Source organism: Sander lucioperca, chromosome 4, assembly GCF_008315115.2.
Source record: "Sander lucioperca isolate FBNREF2018 chromosome 4, SLUC_FBN_1.2, whole genome shotgun sequence".
Taxonomy (NCBI): domain Eukaryota; kingdom Metazoa; phylum Chordata; class Actinopteri; order Perciformes; family Percidae; genus Sander; species Sander lucioperca.
In genome coordinates, this window is record NC_050176.1 from 8,045,610 (window position 1) to 8,071,551 (window position 25,942).

General features: G+C 40.7%; 2 protein-coding genes across 9 annotated transcripts in view; both read left to right on the forward strand.

Annotated features, from left to right (window-relative positions):
* LOC116042687 (myosin-9-like) overlaps nucleotides 1–13,742 on the forward strand; it is a 31,998-nt gene extending 18,256 nt beyond the window's left edge. For both annotated transcript variants that reach the window (XM_031288988.2, XM_031288989.2), the window contains 25 exons: nucleotides 398–519; nucleotides 1,199–1,268; nucleotides 1,384–1,544; nucleotides 1,687–1,795; nucleotides 2,507–2,638; nucleotides 2,804–3,010; nucleotides 4,383–4,520; nucleotides 4,690–4,813; nucleotides 5,365–5,536; nucleotides 5,724–5,936; nucleotides 6,087–6,231; nucleotides 6,327–6,533; nucleotides 6,687–6,791; nucleotides 7,340–7,492; nucleotides 7,713–7,961; nucleotides 8,165–8,377; nucleotides 8,597–8,809; nucleotides 8,942–9,103; nucleotides 9,494–9,622; nucleotides 10,020–10,108; nucleotides 10,266–10,389; nucleotides 10,677–10,885; nucleotides 11,179–11,287; nucleotides 11,468–11,640; nucleotides 12,703–13,742. In XM_031288988.2, the coding sequence (XP_031144848.1) occupies nucleotides 398–519; nucleotides 1,199–1,268; nucleotides 1,384–1,544; nucleotides 1,687–1,795; nucleotides 2,507–2,638; nucleotides 2,804–3,010; nucleotides 4,383–4,520; nucleotides 4,690–4,813; nucleotides 5,365–5,536; nucleotides 5,724–5,936; nucleotides 6,087–6,231; nucleotides 6,327–6,533; nucleotides 6,687–6,791; nucleotides 7,340–7,492; nucleotides 7,713–7,961; nucleotides 8,165–8,377; nucleotides 8,597–8,809; nucleotides 8,942–9,103; nucleotides 9,494–9,622; nucleotides 10,020–10,108; nucleotides 10,266–10,389; nucleotides 10,677–10,885; nucleotides 11,179–11,287; nucleotides 11,468–11,640; nucleotides 12,703–12,808 (3,834 nt within the window). In that variant the 3' untranslated portion in view covers nucleotides 12,809–13,742. The remainder of the gene's footprint in view (nucleotides 1–397; nucleotides 520–1,198; nucleotides 1,269–1,383; nucleotides 1,545–1,686; nucleotides 1,796–2,506; nucleotides 2,639–2,803; nucleotides 3,011–4,382; nucleotides 4,521–4,689; nucleotides 4,814–5,364; nucleotides 5,537–5,723; nucleotides 5,937–6,086; nucleotides 6,232–6,326; nucleotides 6,534–6,686; nucleotides 6,792–7,339; nucleotides 7,493–7,712; nucleotides 7,962–8,164; nucleotides 8,378–8,596; nucleotides 8,810–8,941; nucleotides 9,104–9,493; nucleotides 9,623–10,019; nucleotides 10,109–10,265; nucleotides 10,390–10,676; nucleotides 10,886–11,178; nucleotides 11,288–11,467; nucleotides 11,641–12,702) is intronic.
* Nucleotides 13,743–14,949: 1,207 nt separating this feature from the next.
* Nucleotides 14,950–24,532, forward strand: LOC116042859 (mitochondrial glycine transporter B-like). 7 transcript variants are annotated; one of them, XM_036000392.1, is made up of 10 exons: nucleotides 14,950–15,139; nucleotides 15,979–16,068; nucleotides 18,175–18,299; nucleotides 18,947–19,031; nucleotides 19,341–19,520; nucleotides 21,043–21,211; nucleotides 21,979–22,142; nucleotides 22,301–22,504; nucleotides 22,588–22,615; nucleotides 23,639–24,532. In XM_036000392.1, the coding sequence occupies exons 2-8, from the start codon at nucleotides 16,054–16,056 to the stop codon at nucleotides 22,421–22,423; spliced, it is 861 nt and encodes a 286-aa protein (XP_035856285.1). In that variant the 5' UTR covers nucleotides 14,950–15,139; nucleotides 15,979–16,053; the 3' UTR covers nucleotides 22,424–22,504; nucleotides 22,588–22,615; nucleotides 23,639–24,532. The 7 variants fall into 7 exon arrangements, with proteins under 7 accessions (XP_035856285.1, XP_035856282.1, XP_035856280.1 ...); XM_036000387.1 differs by having other exon boundaries at nucleotides 14,966–15,139; nucleotides 16,002–16,068; XM_036000390.1 differs by lacking the exon at nucleotides 14,950–15,139 and adding an exon at nucleotides 15,160–15,592.
* Nucleotides 24,533–25,942: the final 1,410 nt, after the last annotated feature.

Genomic DNA, 25,942 nt, shown 5'->3' on the forward strand with positions numbered 1-25,942 from the left:
CTGGCACATTTAAATATAATGAACTACTAATGTGCACTGGCATGCTGGTGCCTGTATAAGACCCAACTTCAACTATAACAAAGAAGAAAAGAACGAGAGATTAATGAGCTTTGAATGCTGGGGAATAAAAGTGTTCTGCTTTACTTAACATGTGGGGATCCACCAGTAAAAGACAAATCTGACACATGGTGTATTAGACAGGAGATTAGACAAGTTTTATTTATACGGCCTAATATCGTATAACGTATGACACCCTCTATCTTCTGATGCTTTATTCAGATAAGAAAAAAACTCAACAATAAAACATTTATAGACAATTGCTAGATTTTGATTTGATGATAAATTATGGTAAAAAATAAACACACAATGGCGCTTTATGTATTTGTTTCTTCTTCAGGCTGGTAAACTGGAGCCTCATCTGGTTCTGGACCAGCTGAGGTGTAATGGAGTCCTAGAGGGGATTCGCATCTGCAGACAGGGCTTTCCCAACCGCGTCGTCTTCCAGGAGTTCAGACAGAGGTGACAAATAGCAAACTTGTAAACTTCATTCTTTTTTTTCAATATGTCCCTTAATTTTAGAAAGTATAGTACTAAGACTAATTCCTCAACATAATCCCCCCCCCCCCCCCCCCCACACCTCATATGTTCTCCCCTCTAAAGTAATAATCCTCCCACCAGAGCATTTTTAGACAAAACATGACCTTATTCTTTGCCTGAACTAGCGCATGTCCATGTTGCATCGTTTTGTAATCTTACTTCTGTTTTAGAGCAGAAGTGCGATTACTTTGCTTCATGTTGCCAGCTTTATTATCCTTGCGAAAAAGCTTTTTTTAGTTAAATATTTTTCCAGGCAAGAAAGTAACCATTTAGATTCTCAGTATGGTATCAGTTCATCCAAATAATAGCTATTTGGAAACTTGCAGACGTTTTTGAAAAACAAATTGGACCATGAAAGAGATAATGTAAACACATAAGACTTACCTCCTCAACAGTGAATGTGCCTATAATCCAATCTAAATTTATTTATAAAGCACATTTAAAAACAGTTGACCAATGTGCTTTAAGTGTTGTACAACTACTAAACCAAGTCATTACGCAAAAGAAATGGCACATTTAATTCCAAAAACAGATGTTGTCCTTTTTAGATTAAAAAAGTCCAACTACTTGAGTAATTTAATTCTGCTTGTCTGTCTGTCAGGTATGAAATCCTGACTCCAAATGCCATCCCAAAGGGCTTTATGGATGGCAAGCAAGCCTGTGTGCTCATGGTAAGAATAATAAATCAGTTTTAGAAGTAAGCAGTTCATCAAGAAGAAGAAAAATGCTCATTGTTCTCCATATCAAGCTTTAGGACTTCATGTCTTCATGTCTTCTTCATGTCAGATCAAAGCTCTGGAGCTGGACTCAAACCTGTTCCGCATCGGTCAAAGTAAAGTGTTCTTTAGAGCCGGTGTCCTGGCCCACCTGGAGGAGGAGAGAGACATAAAGATAACTGATGTGATCATCAGCTTCCAGGCCTGGTGCAGAGGATATGTGGCCCGCAAGTACGATTAGGATTAACATTGAAAATATTTTTACTTTTTACTTTTTCTGCATATGAATAAATGTAACATAACATGATGTACACGTCTAGACAAAATGGCAAATATGTTATTTAATTAATTGTTGTTTTTGTTTTTACTTCAGAGCCTTTACTAAGAGACAGCAGCAGCTGACCGCCATGAAAGTAATCCAGAGGAACTGTGTTGCTTACCTCAAACTCAAGAACTGGCAGTGGTGGAGGCTTTTCACCAAGGTTGGAGACAATGAAGTTGCTTTTTATCATTGTGTCACTAAAAGGTTTAGACAACCCAATAACAGGAAAGCAGTAGTTAAACCATGCTGTTGTCATGGTTACTATTATAACTATTAAAATATATAAATAATGGTAGCCATATTAATACGTGGCACCCTGTTTTTACTTGTATTTTTTTTGTTCATAAATTATTCTTGGAATATTATGAATCTGGGTGAAGCTGAGCAGTGATTTCTGTGCTGTCAATAATCAACCCGTGGATTACTTGGGTGGCAGCTAAATGGTGCTGCCTGCAAAATACAATAATACTAATCAATATAAAAAATAAATAATAAAATAAATATATTTTATAAGAACTAAAGAAAGGTCCATTTTAATAAGCACATAAATAAGGAAACTATTGGAGACATGTTCAATTCGAGTTGCAAGTTCTCATTTTCGCTTCTCCATTCGTCTTTTTGACTACATACCTTGATGTCATTTGAGAAATATTGACAACTATCGACTATCTGTGGAGCGCTCACCTTTTTATTGTACTGTAGTTGCTCTAATGGTAAATAAGAAAATGCAAAATAAATTAATTTGACTGAAGGATTTTTGCTCAGTCTTTCTTCACGGTTTCTCATGAGTGCCATTTCATCCACCCCAAGAAAGTCCAAATATCACTATATGTTTTAATAAGTTAGGGTCAATTTTTATTTTTTATTTCAGGTAAAGCCTCTGCTGCAAGTGACTCGGCAGGAGGAGGACATGCTGGCCAGAGAAGAGGAGCTGCTCAAGGTGAAGGAGAGGCAACAGCTGGCTGAAGAGCAGCTCAAAGAATTTGAGTCCAAGCAGCAACAGGTAAAGTCTCCAAAATAACACTGGAGTAAGATTAAGCTAAAGAAATCTGAAGTGGGTTAATTAATTTGTAGATCTGCATTAGGTCGTAAGTAGTCTTACTTCTGAATGATGCAGCTCTGAGATGTTGTTATTCAGTCTTACTTTGACTTTGACTCCCCACTGTAGCTGAACGCTGAGAAGTTGGCTCTTCAAGAGCAGCTCCAGGCAGAGACGGAGCTGTGTGCCGAGGCTGAGGAGATGAGATCCCGTCTGGCCACCAAGAAGCAGGAGCTGGAGGAGATCTTGCATGACCTGGAATCTCGCCTGGAGGAGGAAGAAGAGAGGGTCACTCAGATGCATACAGAGAAAAAAAAGATGCAGCAGAACATCACGGTCAGTTAAGTCCTGCAGGATACAGAATGTAACATGAGGAAAAACTTTTTGTTTTGTTTTTAAATGCACTAGTACAGTGTCTGTTCAAAATGTGCCTGTTTGGAACGGGCCGATTGCTTGGCCTGTGGCATTGCTGCTTGTAGCTTTTCTCTAGAACCATTGTAGGCCTACCCCAAAATGAACTTTCCCCAAAGGACCCCAAAGCACTTAATATGCAACCACACTGTATATCCTGCTACTGACTTACTCTATACTTCTTCTTATTCAGAGGAAAATTTTACTACATTCACCTGACAGAGAATGTTGCAGATTCAGATTTGTGTGGAGTAATCCCAGACATTTGCCTCATGGACTCATGGCGCTGCGCCATGGGCCACCCAATCCGGCCCGTTATGAGAGCCCCAAAAAAAAGTGCGTTAATCAACCACCAGAATTGGACCGAGTAGCCTACAGAAACAAACTCACACTAATAGAGACGGGAGTGTGATTGTGTTGCTTGAGAGAGAGGGGGGGAGATAAGGTGGAAGGCAATGCAAATAAAGAGTTTTAGTTTAACTACATTTTACTGTCTTCTTTTTCGTCAACAATATTGTATGTAGACACTAGGCAGTCAGCATTAAATGATGGCGGTGCTGTCTTGTCATTATTATTGTTAACGAATTTAACACTTAAGCAGAAGTGTTCATTTCCAAACAGGCTAAGTTGCTTGACATTGAAGTATGGATTTGATTCGCGGGGTATTTTGCCGATGATAATGTTATTAGTGTTATAGCCTAAGTTAACAGCACACTTAAACAACCAGACCCAGGGTGAGTCTGAATGAGGAAGACTGCTCTTTGCCCATCAGCTCTGATACAACGTTATGTTCTGCTGTGTGCTTAGAAGTGGTGAATTTACAGCTCACAGCAACTTAATAAAATATAGTGTCTCGCTTTTGTTTGATATTTAGTGTCGGCAAAAATGCCATTTTATTGAGTTTCCTCTTAGCGAAATGCTCTGAGTGAATTTAAGCTGGGCTTTTATTGTGAAGAGGCAGCATCTTTCTCACCATTTTTTTCCTCAACCTTTATTTTTCGTTCGTTTAGTTTAATTTACAGTTTATTTATATCCAGTACTGTCCAAACTGTTCCAAATTCCAAACCCCAAGTGCATTGGGTACCCAGGAAACTTTGTGAAGTAGATTGGATGAACAGTTCATGGGATATTTCAAAGAGACTCTCTCACACACACACACACACACACACACACACACACACACACACACACACACACACACACACACACACACACATATATATACATATACAAACCAAGGTTCCCCGATTTATTAGAGAGAACATTGCAAATTGTTTTGGTTTTTTTGTTCATCCAGGACCTGGAGCAGCAGCTGGATGAGGAGGAAGCAGCCAGACAGAAGCTCCAGATGGAGAAGGTCACGACGGACGCCAAGCTGAAGAAGCTAGAGGAGGATGTCATGGTGCTAGAAGACCAGAACAGCAAGCTCAACAAGGTCTCATACAACGTGTTAACTTAGCCCAGTGGATTTTAGTACTGATCATTATACAACCAATATTCCAGTCACCATGCAATGTATGAAAGACAAATGCAGCATAAATAAAACAAAACCATTACATCTAGGGCAACCATTCATTTTCTTTCTTTTTTTTTTTTAACCTCAGGAGAAGAAACAGTTTGAGGAGAGGATCTCAGAGTTCACCACCAACTTGGCTGAGGAGGAAGAGAAGTCCAAGAGCCTGCAGAAACTCAAGAATAAACATGAAGCCATGATCACAGATTTGGAGGGCAAGTATTTGTTGTTTCATAATTAATGTTGTCATTTTTAACCTTACCATCACAATTCCTTTTTACTGAGCCAGGAAGGTGTCATGGAGAAGGAGGGGGGGAAAAACCTAATTTGTGCATATGATTAAATAAGTGCTCTTAATTTGACATTGTTTGCTCATTTTTTACAGTTTTTGGCGCAAGATTCGCACTTCCAGGCTTACTGATAATGTTCAGAAACATCCCTATTTCTGAACATTAATGTGGGGTGGGGGGGAAAGCATGGATGCCGCTTAGGTCACCTACATACAGCTAACTACTGTGTAGTTTTCATCAAGGAGTGGCTTTGTTGCTTCTTTTTTTTTGTTTGGGTGGTGTGAGAGACAGAGATGGAAATCCGATGTGTCACGCCAAAAACAATATTAAATCAAGAAAGCAAATTTAATTTATGTAGAGCTCCGTGTCCATATTTTTAAATCCTTTTAATGTATTGTACTTTTTTTGTGTTTTACCTTTGCAAATAATTACAAGGTAAATAACAAATTTGGGTTTCTCGGCCTTCTCGTACACAGATCGTCTAAGAAAAGAGGAGAAAGTGCGTCAAGAGTTGGAGAAGAACCGTCGTAAACTTGAGGGAGACTCATCTGAACTCAATGACCAGATTGCAGACCTGCAGGCTCAGATCGCTGAACTCCGAGCTCAGCTGGCTAAGAAGGAGGAGGAACTCCACGCTGCATTGGCCAGGTTTAAAAAAAAAATCTATTTTAAAAACAACAAAAATGACCAAAAAAGATTGATTGCTGACCTATTGTCATAGTCTACCTAAAAGGATTAGTTTTAGCTTTAGATGCACTCCGTGTGAATGTTATTGGAAGTGAGAACAAACAGAGTACCTGTATGTCAATCTCATCCCTCTTTATCTCACCTTCAGGATCGAGGAGGAGGCTGCAGCCAAGAACGCGGCCCAGAAGACGATCAGGGAGCTGGAGGCTCAGATCTCGGAGCTGCAGGAGGATCTAGAGCTGGAGAGGCAGGCACGCGCCAAGGCTGAGAAACACCGCAGGGACCTGGGAGAGGAGCTGGAGGCCCTCAAGACCGAGCTGGAGGACACTTTGGACTCCACTGCAGCACAGCAGGAGCTGAGGTAACGGTCAAACTTATGTAGTCTTGCTGCCAGAAGTGTGTTTTGTGGGGGGGGGTTGTGTGGAACACGATTTGCAAAGATAGTATACATTTCTCTTTTGTTCTTGTCATATCTCGTTTGTTAATTTACTTCCTCATTCTGTCTCTCAAGGTCCAAGCGTGAGACGGAGGTCACCCAACTGAAGAAGAGTCTGGAGGAAGAGGCCAAGATCCACGAGCAGCAGATGGCTGACATGAGACAAAAACACAACCAGGCATTCGAAGAGCTCAACGAACAGCTGGAACAGGCCAAGAGGGTAATGAACAGGGTGGTGGAAAGAGAAAAATGCTCAATGCTTAACAAGCATTTGAAGAACACCAGTAACATGCGTCATGTGTGCTGCTCCTGCAGAACAAGGTGTCGGTGGAGAAAACCAAGCAGGCCCTGGAGAGCGAGCTGAACGAGTTGCAGATAGAGATGAAGACTCTGACACAAGGCAAAGGGGACTCTGAACACCGTCGCAAGAAGGCCGAAGCCCAGGTTCAAGAACTGCAGGTCAAATATGCAGAAAGTGAACGACATCGGCAGGAGGTGGCTGACAAGATAGTCAAGATGCAGGTACAGTATGGTCAGTGATTTATAGGGTGGGGGACTGAGTGAACGGGAAGTAAAGGAGTTGGTGGTTGAAAGGAAGACAGTTTGTGGTGATATTTCTGGCGGAGTGACTGATTTGTTTGTTTGATTGTGTCCATTCATTTTCTTTCTATCTAGTCGGAGCTAGACAATGTGAACAGCCTCCTGAGTAAAGCAGAGGGCAAGAACATCAAATTCAGCAAAGACCTTTCTTCTACAGAGTCTCATTTGCAGGATGCACAGGTACAAACACAAATGCATACATGTTTGTCTAATGCACCCTTGTCTGTCTTCTAAACTCAAATAAAGCTGAAACAAGTACTTGATTTATTAATCAGTTGTTTTGAAAATTGTTTCGACCTATATAGGCATACGAGCAACACAGTATCTGCCACACAACTCCCATGCATCGAACATCACACCTTTTTCTCAGTCAAATCTGAACACAGAAGTGATTCACATGTTTGTAGATGCAGTTTGACTCACACTTTTCAAGGTTATTGATATCCCCAGTGTCAGTGTTATAACGTTCCTGATAATGATCACACTTGAACACTTTCTTAACTGTTAAATGTCATCCAGTGAGTGTTTCTGCACATCAATGGTGACATTGCAAACAGGAACTGTCGAGCTACTTCAGCATGAGTTTTCATAGTGCAAATGTCCAAAAATGTTAACAAATATAGGCAAAAAAACAAAATAATACATGGAATAAAATCTGAGCGAAAAAGAAGTTTATAGCATGTTTTTCTGACGTTTTTTTTTTTTTCTTTTCCTTTTCTTACCTCCAGGCATTGCTCCAAGAGGAGACCCGTCAGAAGCTGGCCCTCTCCACCCGCCTGAGGCAGCTGGAGGATGAGCAGCACAACATGCGGGAGATGCTGGAGGAAGAGGAAGAGAACAAGAAGAATGTAGAGAAGCAGCTCACCACTCTGCAGACCCAGGTTGGTGCACGGTGTCAGGCTCTATCTGTACACTGAAATTGTGCTGTGTTCTCAGATCTTTATCATTCAACTGAGTTGCCTTTTAAAAAGGGTTGTTAGATCAGTACTAGAGAAAAAGGACTACCATAGCCTTGACTCATTCATTATGAGTCCACAATGTCCCCCAACTTGCACACATTCAATTCTTCACCTGTTCCCCTCTCTTTTCTTCTGTCTTCAGCTGGCAGACATAAAAAAGAAGCTGGAACAGGAGGCCTTGTCCCTGGAGGGGGCAGAGGAGGGGCGCAAGCGAATCCAGAGGGAATTTGAGAGTGTGATGCAGCAGCTGGAGGAGAAGACTGCAGCCTATGACAAACTGGACAAGACAAAAATCCGTTTACAGCAGGAGCTGGATGACCTCATCAGGGACCAGGATAACCTGAGGCAGACTGTCTCCAACCTGGAGAAGAAGCAGAAGAAGTTTGACCAGGTATCATGTCAACAGTTTATTTTGTGCACAGAACGAAGATAATAATATTAGAACGAACAAAGATGATTGCCTCAAACAATCTTCGATGCACTGTTCATTTCACCACAAAAAGTTCCCTTAATTAAGCAGTATTTAGTCTTAAAAATTTTTTTCAGTGTGATGTAGACCCCTAACTGCCTCTCCTGGTCTTTTGATTTCTCTAGATGCTGGCCGAAGAGAAAACAATTTCTACTAAGTACGCAGAGGAGCGTGACAAGGCCGAAGCTGAGGCCAGGGAGAAGGAAACGCGAGCACTGACACTGGCCCGCGAGTTGGAGACCATGTCAGACCTTAAAAACGAGTTGGACCGGGCCAATAAGCTGCTCAAAGCGGAGATGGAAGGCTTGGTCTCTTCCAAGGATGATGTTGGCAAGAGTGTAAGAAAAAAGGGCTGGGATGAGAAAACTGAGTCTGGATTAGGTCAGACATTGGTTTAGCTAAAAGTGTCAACATTTCAGTTATGTTTATCAAAGCAATAAAGATTGCATTATTTCTCTTAGCAGTTAAAATGAGAGAAGATTGTTGTAATCATTGGCAGCATTGACCCTCTTCACTGTCACACTGAATGTGTAACAAGGTAACCTCCTTGTCTGCAGGTTCATGAGCTGGAGAGGTCAAAGCGTGCCATGGAGCAGCAGCTGGAGGAGATGAGAGTTCAGCTGGAGGAGCTGGAGGATGAGCTGCAGGCCACAGAGGACGCCAAGCTGCGTCTGGAGGTCAACATGCAGGCCATGAAGGCCCAGTTTGACCGAGACCTGCAGGCCAGAGATGAGCAGGGAGAGGAAAAGAGGAAACAGCTGGTTAAACAGGTAACCTAAGTTGAAGTTTTCCACAAAGCATTGCACAGTTTTAGGTTCAATTATTGCATACAGTTGCTTGCAAGAATGAATTATAGTTTGACTAAATCGCAAATGAAGTAAAGATATTTTCCTCTACTTCAGGTGCGTGAGATGGAGGTCGAGCTGGAAGATGAACGTAGGCAGCGTTCTCAGGCTCTCTCATCCAAGAAGAAACTGGAGATGGACCTGGGAGAGCTTGGACTCCAGATCGATGCTGCCAACAAGGGCCGTGATGAGGCCCTTAAACAGCTGAAAAAAATCCAGGTAAAATAGTCCTCCGTGCAAACTCACTCACTCACTCATTAGTAATTAAAACAAAAAAACGGAGCATCATGACTTCCAAATTATTTTACAGTTCTTATAATACTAAGTCTAACATGCTATTGATGCTATTTACATATTTCTCAATGCATCATACCTTTTAGAATATAGGCCACCTGTTTTCAAAAACGCATAAAATGAGATATCATCTATAACCCAAAGTGTTATGCACAGTTTATAAAAGGACCTTTTTAAGCACCTTCCCCTTCAGAAGTTAGTAGACAGCCTTGTTTGTTTTTACATTGCCCATGTGGTCACACACTGTTGGGCCAACCCCTCACAATGCTGGGTGTCTAACTGCAGCACTGTTCTCTGCTTGTGTCTACTGTCCAGTCCCTAATGAAAGAGCAGATGAAAGAGCTGGATGATCTGCGTTTGTCCAGAGACGAAGTTATCAACGGGGCCAAGGAGACCGAGAAGAAGCTCAAGGCCATGGAGGCAGACGCCCTACACATCCAGGAGGTATGAAAGTCATTAAGGACAACGAACAACTCAAAATGGCTGGACAATTTCTTAGACTCAACTAGATATTACTGTATAGATTGTAGATGTTACATAGAATATTATAGGATGGTAATTATACAAAAAATAATATCTAATAAACCATCTGTACAACTGTGTTTGCTTATGACACTGACATACGTAATTATATTAGTGTATAATAGAATGGCAATGGAACGCTTGCTCTATTCAGCACAATGGATTTCACTGGAATACCATTGTTTTAACAATTTTTTTTGTCGACAATGTAATTAAATTAGCTCAAATTGCTACATTGTTTCTATGTAACTGCCTGACCAGCCTCAGTTGTATCAGGCTTTGAAATACTTCATATATTTATGTCTTATGCTTCCTCCAGGATCTGGCCACTGCAGAGAAACTCAAGAGACAGGCTCAGAGTGAGAGAGACGAGCTCCAGGAACAGATTAGCAGCAACAACACAAAGAAGTATGCACCAAAAGATAGTATTCCAGTAAATGAACTTAAGATGCACCCATTAATATAGATACATCTGCATCTAAATGCAATCCACAGCAACAAAGGAAATCTACAAGTTTGTCTCCAACATTAACTGTCGCTCCTCTCCCTAACTTGTTGTTTTCAGTTCTCAGCTGGCAGAAGAGAAGAGGAGGCTGGAGGCTCGTATCACCCAGCTGGAGGAGGAGCTGGAGGAAGAGCATCTTAACACTGAGATGGTCAACGATCGACTGAAGAGAATGGCACTGCAGGTACAGACACACAGCATCTCAGATATGTTGATCATAGCAGCTGATGATTTTCTTTTTGTTTGATGTAGGAGGAAACGTTTAGTGTTCAGCGGAAAGAAAGGAATGATTTTACATTTTTGGCATCAGTAATGACACCACGGTTGAACAGATAAAGAAATTGATAAAATCGTTGGAAAAAGACTTTTCAGTTAATGTCAGGTGGACTCTGAGGGTTGCAGTGAAGAAAAAAGGAACACAGGATGACTGAAGTCTTTAACAATGCCTCTCCGCTGTATGTTTCTGACTAGACGGAGCAGCTGACCACAGAGGTGGCTGCAGAGCGCAGCAGCTCCCAGCGGCTGGAGGGGGCTCGTTCCCAGCTGGATCGCCAGAACAAGGAGATGAAACTGAAACTGCAGGAGCTCGAGGGGGCCATCAAGTCAAAGTATAAATCCTCCATCACCACCCTGGAGGCCAAGATAGCTCAGCTGGAAGAACAGCTCGACCTAGAGTCAAAGTGAGTGATTTACCGACCAACTCCAATAGTTATCAAGGAAAACCAAAACAGTTTTTCTGTGTCATGAACACTCCATTTCTTCTTTACCACCATTAATTGTAGCTATAATTGTTTAACAAGAGATTATTTTCTTCATTTGTTTGGTGTTACAAATCCCTAGATCCAAAAAAGTTTCAGTAATTATGTTTCTGTATTCCTGTTTCAGTACAGACATATGTCTAGTGAGTTAATCAATAAAGCCCTGAGACTGTGTTGCGATTCCTCACTGCATTTGCTTTTCCTACTCACTTCAGGGAGCGCCAGCAGGCCTGTAGGTTGAACAAGCGAACAGAGAAGAAGCTGAAAGAGGTGATGCTACAGGTTGATGACGAGAGGCGCAACACAGAGCAATTCAAAGACCAGGTAAACTTCAGCACTAATCTCCTTTTTTACTTTTTCCAGATTATTAAAGGGAAGCGAGAGGAATATTGTTGTGTAGTTTGATCCTGACTTGAATCCTTGCTGCTCTGCTTGTATTTATTTTTTTTTGCCACTTGTACCTCTATTGGTGCTCTCCACCCTAAGTGAACTCTCTCTCTGCAGGTGGAGAAGACGAACACCCGAATGCGTCAGTTAAAGCGTCAGCTAGAGGAGGCAGAGGAGGAGGTGACGCGAGCCAACGCTTACCGTAGAAAGCTGCAGAGGGAGCTGGATGATGCCGCTGAGTCAGCAGACGTTATGAACCGTGAAGTCAGCACTCTGAAGAGCAAGCTCAGGTAGAGGCTTTCAACATTTGTGTACCCAAAGGGCCTTCCTCTGAGTGCGTAATAGTTTTCATGTCAAAGTTGAAAAAGGATCAATTTTACACATGGAGATCGGTTGACTTGTCATGACTGTAAAACTCAGCCTTCTGTCTTCTGTGGCCCTGGAGGAGCTCTGTCAAGTCTGAGAAAATAACCTGAGTAGGAATGCTAATTTTTGATCTTTTTCTGACCCAGAACTGACCCTCATTAACGGATCATTAACCATAAACCAAGCAGGCAACTGAGTCCCAGTTTACCTGCCCGGGAAGCTCGGACATACTTTCTGTATTCAGCGTCCGCAGACCACTGCGGACTTGTACCACTGGTTGCGCAGCCACGATGTTGCGTGCATTGTCGTGGACACATTCAGCCACTGTCCTAGTCCGTGCAACCGTTACAAGTCCTGTCTCCACTGCACCGAGTTTAGCTGCAAGGTTGTCAGCCGTGTGTCTGCCTGGCATACTCAGTGTGTGTAGTGTGTTTAGGACGGCCAATTTAACCCGCTAGTCCTCATCGATATAGTGGCATGTGTCACGTAGCTGGCCATTGTGAGCTCCTTTCAGCAGTTGGTCGTTAACAGCTTAAAACCGACTTGCTAGTGCAAAGATTGTACTAGCAAGTTAAGAAAGCTTGTTTAGCCTTATTTCTTTTACAATGCAACAAACTTTTGTAATTACTTTAAAAAACTGTTTATTGTTTTAACGGATGGTATTAATTAGTCAAAATTCTTATTGTCAGTTAACGATTAATCATTAAAATCCCTAAACCGGAGTGATGTAAGCAGGGTTCTCGGCATGGAAAGCCTGCAATGCATGCTGGGGATATGAATTTAAAAAATAAAAAAACTTAGGCAAGGAAGGTCTATCGAAAAAACAGCTGTGTGAAGTCTGATGAATTTGCATATTTGTTTAGGCTTCAATTTCGATTATACTCTTAATTTTTAGTCTTTAATATATTCATTAATACTGTGTGCCTCATTTTTTATACTTGTGTGCAGCACCTGGCTGTGTTTAAACCATTGTGTTTGTTTTAAAGACGGGACATGCCTTTCAATATAACGCGTACCATGAATCGCTCTGGCCTGGACAGCGATGAGGATGTGGACGTGAAGACTGAGGCACCTGAGCCTGCAGCTGAGTGAATGGAGGAGAGCCAAGAGGAAATAAGACAATGACCACAGTCAACATGCAGATATAGTTTAAAAAAAAATAAAAAAAATTTAAAAAAAAAAGCCATGCAAGCTATTAAGTAAGACTTTTTCTGAGAGGTTTTAGCCTTGTGTTTCCCTTGACATTCATCTTATAGCCTTATCATTACTTTCCATAAAAATACATTTATATTTTTTGGCCAAAGAATCGTATTCGTCTCAGTGAATGTGAGTGGTGTTTTTCTATGGCTTTACATTTTTCTTGGTCTATTTTTCTACTTATTAGGTATATCATATCATAAAATATTGCGCTTGTTACAAGCCATTGCAATTTTATTTGTACCTGAGGTTTATTACTGTACCATTTTTGGGAAAACCACTGGACATTTTATGCTTGTTTTGCACACAAACATGGGTCTTTTTGGGAGTTTTGATGCAGTTACAAGCTGTGGTTCACATTTGCTAGTGTCAGTATAAATCTGTACTGTATGCTTTTCTTCTCACTGTCATCCTTTTAATGTTATTACCTCAACCAATTTTGCACAATGCCAACAGAGACAAAACAAACACAAGAATAGAAATTGTTCAGTTCATCAGAGGTGGTGTAGTCGAAATACAGTAATGTTGGTACAAATTTTGTACCATCTATGATAGCTTGGTTGATGTATAATTGTTTACTGGTTTTCATAATTATTGATTGTTGGTGGTGGGTCATCATGTAGTTGCTCTCACTGTACTATGGTCTATGCTTTGCACAGCATAGGTGGTTTCTATTAGCACATCCTCTGAATGTTTTCATGCATATTTTAGATGATTAGTATAATACCTTAACATTGTATTGTCAGACAAAATACTGCCAACATTTTAAGGCTAATCTATATTTTATCAAATGCCTTTAATGCAATAAATTGACAAATTATCAAATGCATTTGACTTCCTCGTGTCTTTATGTGTTACCTCATGTTGATAAGTTGTTGGTTTAAATGATAGGTAGATATTTTTTTCAAGTGTGTCTTCAAACAACACTCACATATACTGAAACCGTAATCATTCCTCCTGTCCACATGGCTGTGAAAAAAACCCGTCCTAATGCAAATTTTTATATGATTAGGGACTAAATCCACAACCCTCTGAAGAATTTCAAAGTTCAGCAAACGCTATTGAGGCTTCTGCAGCAAAATAATGCTGCTGCCATTAGGGAGAGCTGAAACTTGCAATCCCTTGTGAAGTCTTTAAGTCTCAGCAAGCATCCTATCAACAATGGATGTCTTGTCTTTGAACTGTAAAACTTATGAACCTTATAGTCATTCTGAGGTTTCACATTCCACTACAGCCAGTCATTTCTTGAGTCTAAATGCAGCTCTCTAAATGCATTCATTTGTGAATTAAATCTACACCTAACTTTAACTGATGTTACGCTAAATATCACCCCTTCTTTGCAAAATGTTTGTTATCAATTATAGGGTACTGTGACAGTATATACTCAGGAATATGTTTCAGTTGTGAAGGAGTTTCTGTTTGAATTATGCAGGTATTAGAGGGCTTTTTGTTTAATTAAGAAAGGGCATGCTAGTTAAATTGTGACAATGATTTGTCTGTACAGTATAGGGTCTCAAGACAGAGTCGCAAGAGTTTGAAATAATTTTAAAGTGTGGATACTAAGCCACACTATGCCAGGAGATTCACATATGTAGGTTGTAAAAACACAAACATCTTAAAATCCTACATAGACTCAGTGTTTAAATTATTAATGAATGAATTAAATAAGGTCGCTCATTTACTTTCACAGTGATACATTATTTCTGTATTTATTCATACTGTTATTTATTTCATGTCTTATTTATGTATATAGCCTAGTACTGAACACTTTAGGACTCAATGATATTCAGGCATATGTTATTTTATATTTTTTGGTTTTGGGGAGGTTAAAAGTGTTCTTATTCATTCATTTAAACGCAAGTATTGTATTCAGTTTTGCTGACAGAATTAGATTTTTTAAATAATCATTGAATCTAAGCAGTATAAACAATAAGGGTATGTCATTGTAAAAATGTTGCCAGATGATGCACAGTATGATACACTGAATAACTGGTTGAAAGATACATTTTTATACCTACAAACGGAACAACAGCGACACCCTTAGGTCACTGCATTGAATCACATTGTACACATACCCCGGCTTGTTTTCCAAAACATTCTAACTAAAACAGCAGAATGTAAACTCTATTATACATACGTGTGTGCCTTATAATGCAGATTTCGCACACAAACACAATTTTCATCACTGACTAAACCAACCAATGCACCCTGTGGAATGTTGTGGTGGTAAGTTTAGCTACTATAGCTAACTTGTGTGTAGCAGTGAGATGATGGGTGTCGACACTGGAGGTGAACTTTGCTAGCCAGATGCTAACGGTCGCAGCAGCACAGCAAGTCGCGATTACGCCAGTCACTGTTGTACGACATTTATTACTGCAGTTAAAAATGTTCTAAGAAAAACAGCTTTTGGGACACGACCCACGTCGGGACATTAACAACAGAAGAGAGCCAGACTAAAGTTAAATAACTTAACGAGAGTGAGTTCACTAACGTTAGCTAGCTGACGAGCATTGCCAGAAAGTTCTGTATTCAGCCTGGCAATATTAATGTCTAAAGTTACTACCATTAGACTCTTAAGAAACGTTCACAGATCGTCACAGTAAATACTAAACATGGTGTTCCTGAAGCTGGCAGGTGTGACTATCACTTCCATCACTCCTTAACGCACTTCAAAGGCAGGTAAGAGAAGGTGGCATGCTAAGTCTAGCTAGCTAGCTAGTCAAGTAGTGTAAGTTAACGTTATCTGGCCGAGTGAAGCTCATAGCTAGATAGCTATCTATGGCGAAGCTTCGGCGATCTTTTTTTAAAAACAAACTGGCTGTCATAGCTGGTAGGTTTTACGGCGTTTGCCTTCAAAGTAACGTTAGCGGAATGTGTCGCTGTATCTGACTTGGAAGTAGCCTGTCCTCCTAAGAGGCTGATGTCATACTAACGTTACCCGCTACCTACTCTGACAACTAGCTAGCTAATTAGCTAAACTAGCTTGTTGCTACAGGCTTCATAGAGACTTTGTAAACGACCTTATTGTTTTGAAATGTGACTCATGGCTGCCATCTGATTTTTAGTAACGTTGGCTAAATTTAACCAGCTTCAAGACGGCAACACCAGGGGAGAAACTGGACTCCGCATCCAGGTCAAAGATGGAGTTCGCATCGGTGAGTGCACCTGTAGGATACTGCCTCTGTTTATTGTGGTCATCATACAGCCAGTGTAGGCTACTCAGTCTGTCAGTTAGAGCAGTGTTTTGGTATTTATATCTATCGTGTTTCTCAAATAGGTGTACTTTGAGTACTGCAGGGGGTACGTGAGATTTAAAAAAAAAAGTTAATTAGAAAAATATCAATCATGCATTATAATTCCTAAAATAATCATACACTATAATCATGAGTCAATCTAGTGATTCTAAACATTTGAAATGTAGCATTTATATTACATATTTTAATATTCTGCTATTTTGTTAAGCAGTTACACATTTTCACCTTTAACCATTTGACTGTCCAACTAAGCTACTAGTGGTTGATTAATGATTGAAAATGGCTCAGCAGTTACAACTACATGTCGGCAAATACTGATAGAAAATCCTCTATTACAGTGTGTGTGTGTGTGTGTGTGTGTGTGTGTGTGTGTGCGCTTTTATTTCATAATATCTATATATATATTGAGATAAATTGTCCAGAAAAATCAATTAATTCCTGCGTAAATACCTGACAAACTATGAATTTTAACACATTGTCAAATTCACACTAAAATCCATTCCAATATTACCATAATATTGATGTAACATTGCCCACAATGGCCTAATACATCTATAGATATTTAAGGGATAACTACCATGGTATAAACAGTGTGGCAAACTCTCTGACAGTGGAAACCTTTATGTTGTCTCACAGCAGTACACACCCATAGTTAAACCCCCAAATACAAAACCAGCTGCCTTTTAGCTGGTTGCTAATTACATTAGAGAGTTGCCTATCCAGAACAACATGACTTCTCTTCCCGCCCACTGTAATGAGAAAGCCATGTGCTTTATTTTGAAATGGCTGCTGTAGATTTAGTGAAAGTGCCTGAAACCACCTAACACACACTCACACACACACACACACACACAGCCACTTCATGACTCATACTGTTTGACAAAGATGCAGTTTAGCAGTGAGCTTTGAAAAGGGGAGAGAGAGAGATACAGATGTGTGAGTGTGTCTCTGAAAGATGAAGATAGGAGCCCATAGAAAAACGCAGGCTGGATTAAGCTTCTTATTTGGCTGTAAAACGGGGGGAGGGAGCACGAGAAGCAGCAGAAAGCCATTGTGGGCCGGCGGGGGGAGAGAGAGAGATGGGGGGGTGAGGAAGGTTTGTAAGAGAGATGGACGTTTATTTTATAATATGTAATAGCAGCATCACATAGAGAGGGACGTGAAAGAGGGCAAAATGCAGGAAAAACTGGATTCTCAGAGCCGAGCCCCAGGCAGGAAGGTAGGAGTGTGCATGTGTGCATTAAAGTGGCATGTGTGTGTGTATGTAGAAGCTACATATAGTATGTATTGAATGTTGTGTGTGCTGCAGACAGCTTATGTATGGTGCACACATTTTATTTTGTATTTGTTGCTATAATTGTGGTTATTGCCTTATTATAAGCATTTTCTTTTCTGTTTTTACATGTTTTTTCTGTGTAACTGTTCAAATGCTGCTACATTTAGTGTCTGTCTGTCCATGTTTAATTCTACCCAACAGTGTGTGTGTGTGTGTGTGTGTGTGTGTGTGTGTGTGTGTGTGTGTGTGTGTGTGCGCGTGTGTTTGTGCGTGTGTGGACTGTCTCTGCACATCTCCATCATCTTCACTCTGTGGGAACCTGGCCTCTGCTCTGAGCTACAGGCTTGTTTTTTGTAACGGAAATGTCATACAAGCAGATTTATGTTAAAATGAAAGTCCTTTATATGTATATAAGATAATGTTCATTACTTGGTGGCACATTTCTGTTGTGTCAGGATTTGTTAATGCAGATATTTGTTTGGATAATATCTTCCTGCCCTTTTCGAGAGAATCTGTGGCATTCAACAAGAGGTGATCAATGCCGAGAAAGTTGTTGAATGGTACATTGTACACATTATGCTTTTTACACTGTGACCAATCCCTTCTCCTTCTCTCCTGGCCTACTCTCTGTCTGCCATTTATTTCTCTCATCACTTCTCTCCCTTATGTCCTCCTCTCTTTGCCATTCCCCCATCCTCTCTTTCTTTCCATCCCTCTGTCATCATCCTCAGGCTCATCCAGTTCTCAAAGCCTTTTTGTGTGGCTCTCTCAGCGGCACCTGCTCTACACTACTCTTCCAGCCTCTGGATCTGGTCAAGACACGGCTGCAGACCCTACAGAACAATGCCAAACTGGGGTGTGTGTGTGTGCGTGTGTGCGTGTGTGCGTGTGCGTGTGTGTGTGTGTGTGTGTGTGTGTGTGTGTGTGTGTGTGTTCATACACATCTCATGTGTATGAACATGGAAACACACCCACTACACATTTTGCCTCCATATGCCATTAGACGCATGTACATCAGCATGTCCCCCTTTCTTTTGCTCTGCTTTTGTTTTTTCTCTCTCTGACTTACCGAGTTACTCACACACACAACATGCTCTCCAGACACAAAACAACACATACATACACAGCATGGCAGGACACAATTTGCAAGCAGTGCCAGCCTGAATCTGCTGTTATGACCCATATAGGGCAATTAGTCACACCAGCACTATGTAATCATACTGTCAGGCTGCTAGGTTACAATTGCCCCTGACTGAAAACAGGACCAGGAGATGGTAACGGCTAAAAGTGGAATTTTATTTTTAAACAACAATCCATAGGTGGAGGCCTTAGTACCAATTTCCAGCAGATAATTTCTGTAGGTAATTATTGTTCTACGGTTTATTGTTCACACTATGAAAATCCAAACTGGTTATCTTTTGTCTGTCTTTGAGTGTCTTTGTTTTGTTACATTTTTGCACCTTTTGAATGTGTCTGTGACCATTACTAAATTTCATCCTGCAGTGCACCAAAGGTGGGGATGTTCAACGTTTTAATCAACGTTATCAGGACAGAGAATTTCTTCAGTCTGTGGAAGGGAGTGTCACCAGTGAGTTAGTGAACCTGTTTATCTTTTTCAACATTTACAAGAGTTCCTGCAGTTATTTTGCCTGTTGTTGCACGTATGTATGTAGTCAGTAGTCCGTGAGGGTGTTTGTTCTCCAGCACCAATCCACGTACAGTCTTTCTGTCTTTCAGCTGACATAAGCACTACCTCTCTGTCTCTGTCTAGCTCTAAGAACCAGACAGACACTCTGTTTTGTTTTGTTGGTGTTGTCTTTTTAGCTAAAGCCACCTTTAACACCATCATATTAAGCAAACATGAGAAAGGTTTAACACTTCTGTTTCTCTTTGGCAGTCATTTGTGCGCTGCATCCCTGGGGTGGGCATCTACTTCAGCACCTTCTACTCCCTAAAGCAGCACTACTTCCTAGAGCGGGCACCCAACGCTGGCGAGGCTGTTCTGCTTGGAGCGGGTGCCAGAACTGTGGCTGGCGTCTGCATGCTGCCATTCACAGTCATCAAGACACGCTTTGAGGTGAGCAGCAGTTTCTTTACATACTGAGAGACATCAGAGCCAGAAGTTGTGTTAGACTTTCTCGCTGCCGTCATTTTGTAAATATTCTGTCATAATCAATTAATCATTAATAAATATTTTTTTAATGATAAGACATATTTAATTTATGATTGACATGATTTCATTTTACGTTAGCTGCTGCTGTCTAATAAACATTATCAGTATAACTTGCTTGTCCTTCATCCTCCACCGCATCAATCCCTCTTTTTTCACCTAGTTTGTTATCGCTATCACAATTATTGGGCTTTTTAAAGACTCCTTGGACACTCAGCTGCTGTGACATTTTGCAGTTTGATGGCTAAAGCCAGCTTTACAGTTATGGTAGATCGCCCTCAGTATTCTCATCTGTCAAAATGACAAACAGCCTTCAGAGTTTTCCGTCGTTGTCAATGACATAAAATATTTGGTTAATGCGACCTCTGCTCAGAGCCCATATGACCTGAGATGTGCTATATGATTTGTGGACATTACTACTTTTCTGATCATCTCACAGTCAAGTTTAATTGGCGTTTTTGAATTGTTAACTGGGCAGTTTACAATGCAAGACAGTTGTTAATGTATGATTGCATTTAGGCAATGATTTCTCTTTGTAATCTGTTTTTTACCTGTTTCGGGTATTTTGGTTTGAGCCACTTTTTTCTGGTGGGATTTAATCCTGGAATAAAAGGCCTTTAGCAGACAGACGTTTGAAATAGGCGACAATAATCTAAAAGTATTGAACCAACAAAAGTATTTTATGAACAGTCAAGCGACAGGAAAGAAGCTAGAAGCTACTTTTTGTGTTGGAGGAGTCTTATTATGTAGTAATACTTGTGTATGGAGTCTTCCTTTAATAAATAATAATAAAGACCTAGAACAAAAGTACCATTTTCATAAAAAAAAAAAATAAGTAAGATGTTGCTATTTTTCTGGTTATGACACAGAAAGATGACTTTCCCATTCTTAATCTCGCCGACAAAGCTCTGATTGGTGGGTTGTTTTTAAAACTGGGGAAACGGACGTCAATGAGCACAACACCAGTCCCTTTTAAATTGCTTTATAAAGTTCTGGAACCAGGCAAATGCAGGGCTACTTTTGCTGCAGTAGAAAACAGAAGAAGATATTTGTTTCAATTTTGCTATTGATTTATGATATATTCAACAAAGAGTGAGAATGTCCCTTAATGATATGTCCACCTTCATCATATTCATTAATCAGGTGTTCTGCTTAGTTATAGCACTCATTGACTGACATGACACTGCATAGCTGAGCATAACAAATATGGTGACCAATGAATGAACCATGAAGTATCTGTGAGACATTGTACCCAATGAATGACCATAACACCTAGGATCCATAAATGAATTACCAAATTCCACAACTCATAGTCCACAGCAGCCATCTGTATCACTGCTGTAAAAAAAAAAAAAAAGGCAATTAGTGTCATAAAAAGCAACAGTGTAAATAAACCATATTCCTTTTCCATGTTCATATGTTGTTTTAGAGTGGCTGCTACAACTATGTGAGTGTGGCAGGGGCTCTGAGGAGTGTGTATGAGACGGAGGGAATCAGGGCCCTGTTCTCAGGGCTGACCGCCACGCTGCTCCGAGACGCTCCGTTCTCCGGCATCTACGTCATGTTCTACAGCCAGGCCAAGAAGGCGATGCCTCAAGGTGAGAGCCACACGGCATCAGCAAATTAAAATGGAGGTCATTTAAATGTGAACCACTGTTTTCTATAGACATTATGAGCAGCAGGAAAATCAGTTAAGTGTGTAATGAAAGGTTTAGTGCTTTTTGAATATTTGTCCTCCAAAGGTGGCCTTTACCTGCTTGTACTGTATGCCTTAAACCTAAAGGTTTTTTGATGCCCCCAGATGGCCAACAACATGAAGTGCATTTTCATCCACCTGTTTTTATGCACTTTTTTTTTTTTTAAATGCCAAAAAGGCTTAGCTGAGGTGAAAAAGTTGGTGTATCGATAAAAACCAAATGCTTAAAACTAAATCATAATGTACATGAACTTAAATGGCACTCGTCACTGGAGAGACGAAAAATTGTGGCAGATGAAAACATCAGATCTGTGAGGACCGACATGAAGACAGGAACATTTCTCAAATACATTAAAATAAATTCAATATTGTGTTGTGTTTTTCACACAGTTTTCCATTATTTGAGATTTGACTGGAGCCATCTCATCGCGCCCTGTTTATCTGCATGTGCCCAACTCCTAATATTTGCATAGCAGTAGTGGATGGGCACGCACATTATTTAGAATTTTCTTTTGCCAGTTTTTCTGAAAATTGTGTGAATATTTGCGCTAAATTTGGATAGAAACTGCTGTTTGTATTTCTTTCAATGAGTACAACAACAAAGAGCTCCACTCTTTGTTGAAACGTGCTCTTCTACTTTCTCCTGATCCCTGGTTTCTCTTCTCTCAGAGGTAACTTCGTCGCCATATGCTCCGCTGGTGAACTTTAGCTGTGGGGTGGTGGCAGGTGTCATGGCGTCGCTGGCCACACAGCCAGCGGACGTCGTGAAGACCCATATTCAAATCAGCCCATCCCACTGGAGCACGAGAGATGCTGTCCGCTACATCTACATGGTGTGTGCTCATTTAATCACAGCTGTCAGTTTTTCTCTTGCTGCATGCGCATGCCATTTTCAGGGAGAAGCAGCTCATTCTTGCTGGCTAGGTTGTAGCATGGCAACTACATCAGTAACATTTCATTCAGAACTTTCCTGCTCTGTCTTCTCCCCCAGGAGCATGGCATGGGCGGGTTTTTCCGTGGGGCTGTACCCAGGTCTCTGAGACGCACTCTGATGGCTGCCATGGCTTGGACTGTCTACGAACAGCTGATGGCAAGAATGGGCCTCAAATCCTGAAGAGCATCAGGGTTGAACCACAATAATGAAATATGAGGGTATTAGGATGTACATTTTCTTCTCACTGAAAGCCCCATGAAAGAAGAAAAGGGGAGCTGTGAACCAGCACTACCAAGATTTTGAGAAGTGGAACCAGGTGGATAAGTGTGTGCGTGCGTGCGTGCGTGCGTGCGTGCGTGCGTGTGCGTGTGTGTTATTTTGCCTGTTGTTGCATGTATGTAGTCAGTAATCCGTGAGGGTGTTTGTTCTCCAGCACCAATCCACGTACTGTCTTTCAGCATTACCTCTCTGTCTCTGTCTAGCTCTAAGAACCAGACAGACACTCTGTTTTGTTTTGTTGGTGTTGTCTTTTTAGCTAAAGCCGCCTTTAACACCATCATATTAAGCAAATATGAGAAAGGTTTAACACTTCCGTGTGTGTGTGCGTGTGTGTGTGTGTGTGTGTGTGTGTGTGTGTGTGTGTGTGTGTGTGTGTGTGTGTGTGTGTGTGTGTGTGTGTGTGTGTGTGTGTGTGTGTGTGTGTGTGATATTTAAAGCAGCCATATTATGCTCATTTTCAGGTTCATAATTGTATTTTAAGGTTGTACCAGAATAGGTTTACATGGTTTAATTTTCTAAAAACACCATATTTTTGTTGTACTGCAGTGCTCTCTCTCACTGCTACAGATCCTCTTTTCACCTGGTCTCTGTTTTAGCTACAGAGTGAGACCTCTTTTCTTCTTCTTCTGTACTATCTTTGATTGCACTGCACATGTGCAGTAGCTCAGATGTAGATCATGTCAGCTAGCTAGCTCCATAGACAGTAAAAGAAAGGCTGTTTCTACAACTTCGGTCACTTACAAGGCAGGATTAGCTGGGAGACTTCTAAATGAGGGCGCACATGTAAGTAGTTCTTTTGTAGATTATGGTGAACTTGTGTGTGTTGTAGCAGTGCTTTGCTATTGAGAACGAGGTAGCATGCTAGCGTTAGCATTAGCATTAGCATGCTAACGAGCTAATGGTTGCGGTTAGCCTGCTCGTTTCGGCTTGTGACGTCACAAGCCGTGCCGATTTTGAACAGCTCACCCAGAGACTGAAGTCAGGACACATTCAGAAACTGTATCTCACTCAAAACAGCATGGATGGATTTTTTTCAAAGTTTGTATGTGTGTGGAAGCACCAGAGACACAAAAGAACACCCTAAATCCCAGAAAAAGTGATTTTTTCATAATATGGGCACTTTAAATGTTTATGAAAATGTGCCAGTTTGTGTCTGTAAGTCTAAAGTGACACTCCCTACGGTGAAGTGAACTTACTCCTCCTGTGACTATTTATGTTTGGACACCCTGAGGTCTGGCTGCCGAGGGTCTGTGACTGTGCTGGGCAGCATTGTTGCCTTTGACAAGGAGTTTCAAAATGCTGTCAATACAAACGGGACTCTCAGCAAGCTGGTGTTCTGTACATCTGCTGAGGTAACCAAAAGCAAAGCACTGCAGAGAGAAGAGCTCTGGCTTCCGCCATATTTACAAAACTTGCCTAAGATTGAGCAATGCTTCTTACTTGCCAATAACAAGCATACTTTATCTGCTTCTATATCTAATTTGTTTCAGGCTCACACAATCACAAGTACTCACACAGCTGCATTATGGGAAGAAAGTCCCAAGAAAGCCTTTGTTGCCACTGTGATGCATTTTGTGACTCAGCATAGTGAAACCAGATGTGCTTTTTAAAGAAGTAATGATCACGAAGAATCTGTCACATCTGGGTTTAAAAATATTCAGACCTATAATATCATTTCAGTCAGTTTATAGGTTTTGTAATTGAAATGCTTAATTCTTATTTTTTTTTAGGATAAAAACAGCAATGCAATTTGCAATTCCTGTGTTTAACACTTTCATATAATTTGTTTTTAGCCCTACACATTAAAGGTATTATATGCAGGATTTCCCTAAAACACAATGTATAGACCAATATAAAAGTAATCCCTATCAATAACAACCCACAAGAAGTGTGTGGCGGTGTCGGCCCCATATTTTTCGTATTTTGCTGTGTTCAAGATGAATCTGGGCATCAACTATAGTCTTTGGGCCCCACATGGGTGTGTAACACCCAGCCAATGACAGCGCACAGGATGTGCAGCCCTTTCACATCGTTGACCCTATGTGCTTGTGCTGCGTCTGTTCGACAAACACAGACACACATGCAGCGACAGGACGAAGCTCTGCATTTAAATACATTCCAGCAATGCAAATGCAGCACCTTCCTGCAGAGTGGTGAGGAAAGGTTGGTGTGTTTATTTGTGTGCTAGAACGCTCTCTCTCTTCACTCTCTCTCTTCACTCTCTCTCTCTCTCTCTCTCTCTCTCTCTCTCTCTCTCTCTCTCTCTCTCTCTCTCTCTGGCTAATTACTCTGTGTGATTACTACACCAATCCACAAATCCTGCTTAGTGTACCTTTAAGTAAATATTTTAATGACGGGGTGTATTTGCAATCTTTACTTTGGATTTTGTTGTCAATCACCTCCTGTGAGCATATTTTCAGAACATTAAGCTTGCAAGTGAAGCATTGCTTAATCATTGTGCCACTGTGTTTATAAAAGTTATACAGAATCCTTATCAGCGCTGGACGGATGTAAATATTAACGTTTTATTCCACAAATTTAGAATTATTGGTTGTAACAAAGAAGGCTGTATTTTTATGTTCATTGTTCAGTCTGCCCATAGCTATAAATGTTATTTATTAGTGATATGAAAAAGAGATGATATACGTAAATTGAGTGCGGAAAGTGTTTATAGAAATAATGCCAAATAGAAGATCTCATTAATGGAGGAGATTGAAAGACTTATTGGTCTGAACAAAAAGGATCATTACACACCCAAAGTGTAAACACACGGAAGAGTTTTGAAAGTTGTGACAGCAAGGTCATTAATGTCCAGTGTGATGTAACAGAGAAGGTGGTGTAGCAAAAAGAGATGTTTAATGACAAGAGTTGATTTCAGTGTTTGCTGTGTAACACAAACTGTATCTAAATGTGCCGTAATTCACATATGGAGGTTTGACCTCGTTGATTATCTCCGTTGATTCTCTGTTGTGACTATTTTGTTTACGGTCATTGTTATTGTTCGTAGGTATTTGGTCTGTGCATGTGTTTGCTCAGACAGACGCCGTGCCTGCTGGGTTTTAATGTCAATAAATCTTCCTGTTTTTTAAAAATGATTTTGACTTTTTTTCTGTATTGGAAATTAAGAAGTGGACTATGCTTTATTGTTGATTTATTGAAGTTACATTTGCATGTTTCAACTAAACATTGTAAGAGAGCCATGAGATATGACTATTGCACAGCCAAAACCAGCCATTACAACCACCAATTTTAATTACATTTGGACTAAGCACTTTCAAACAAAATCTAAAATGTTACCTCCAGCAAGAGTGAGCTGTTGAAAACTTTCATAACATGAATGAGATTTAATAGCAGATAAAGTTAAGTTTGTCCTCACAGTTCCAGTTCTCCCACAGTCCCTCTTTGGTTAAAGCTCCACAG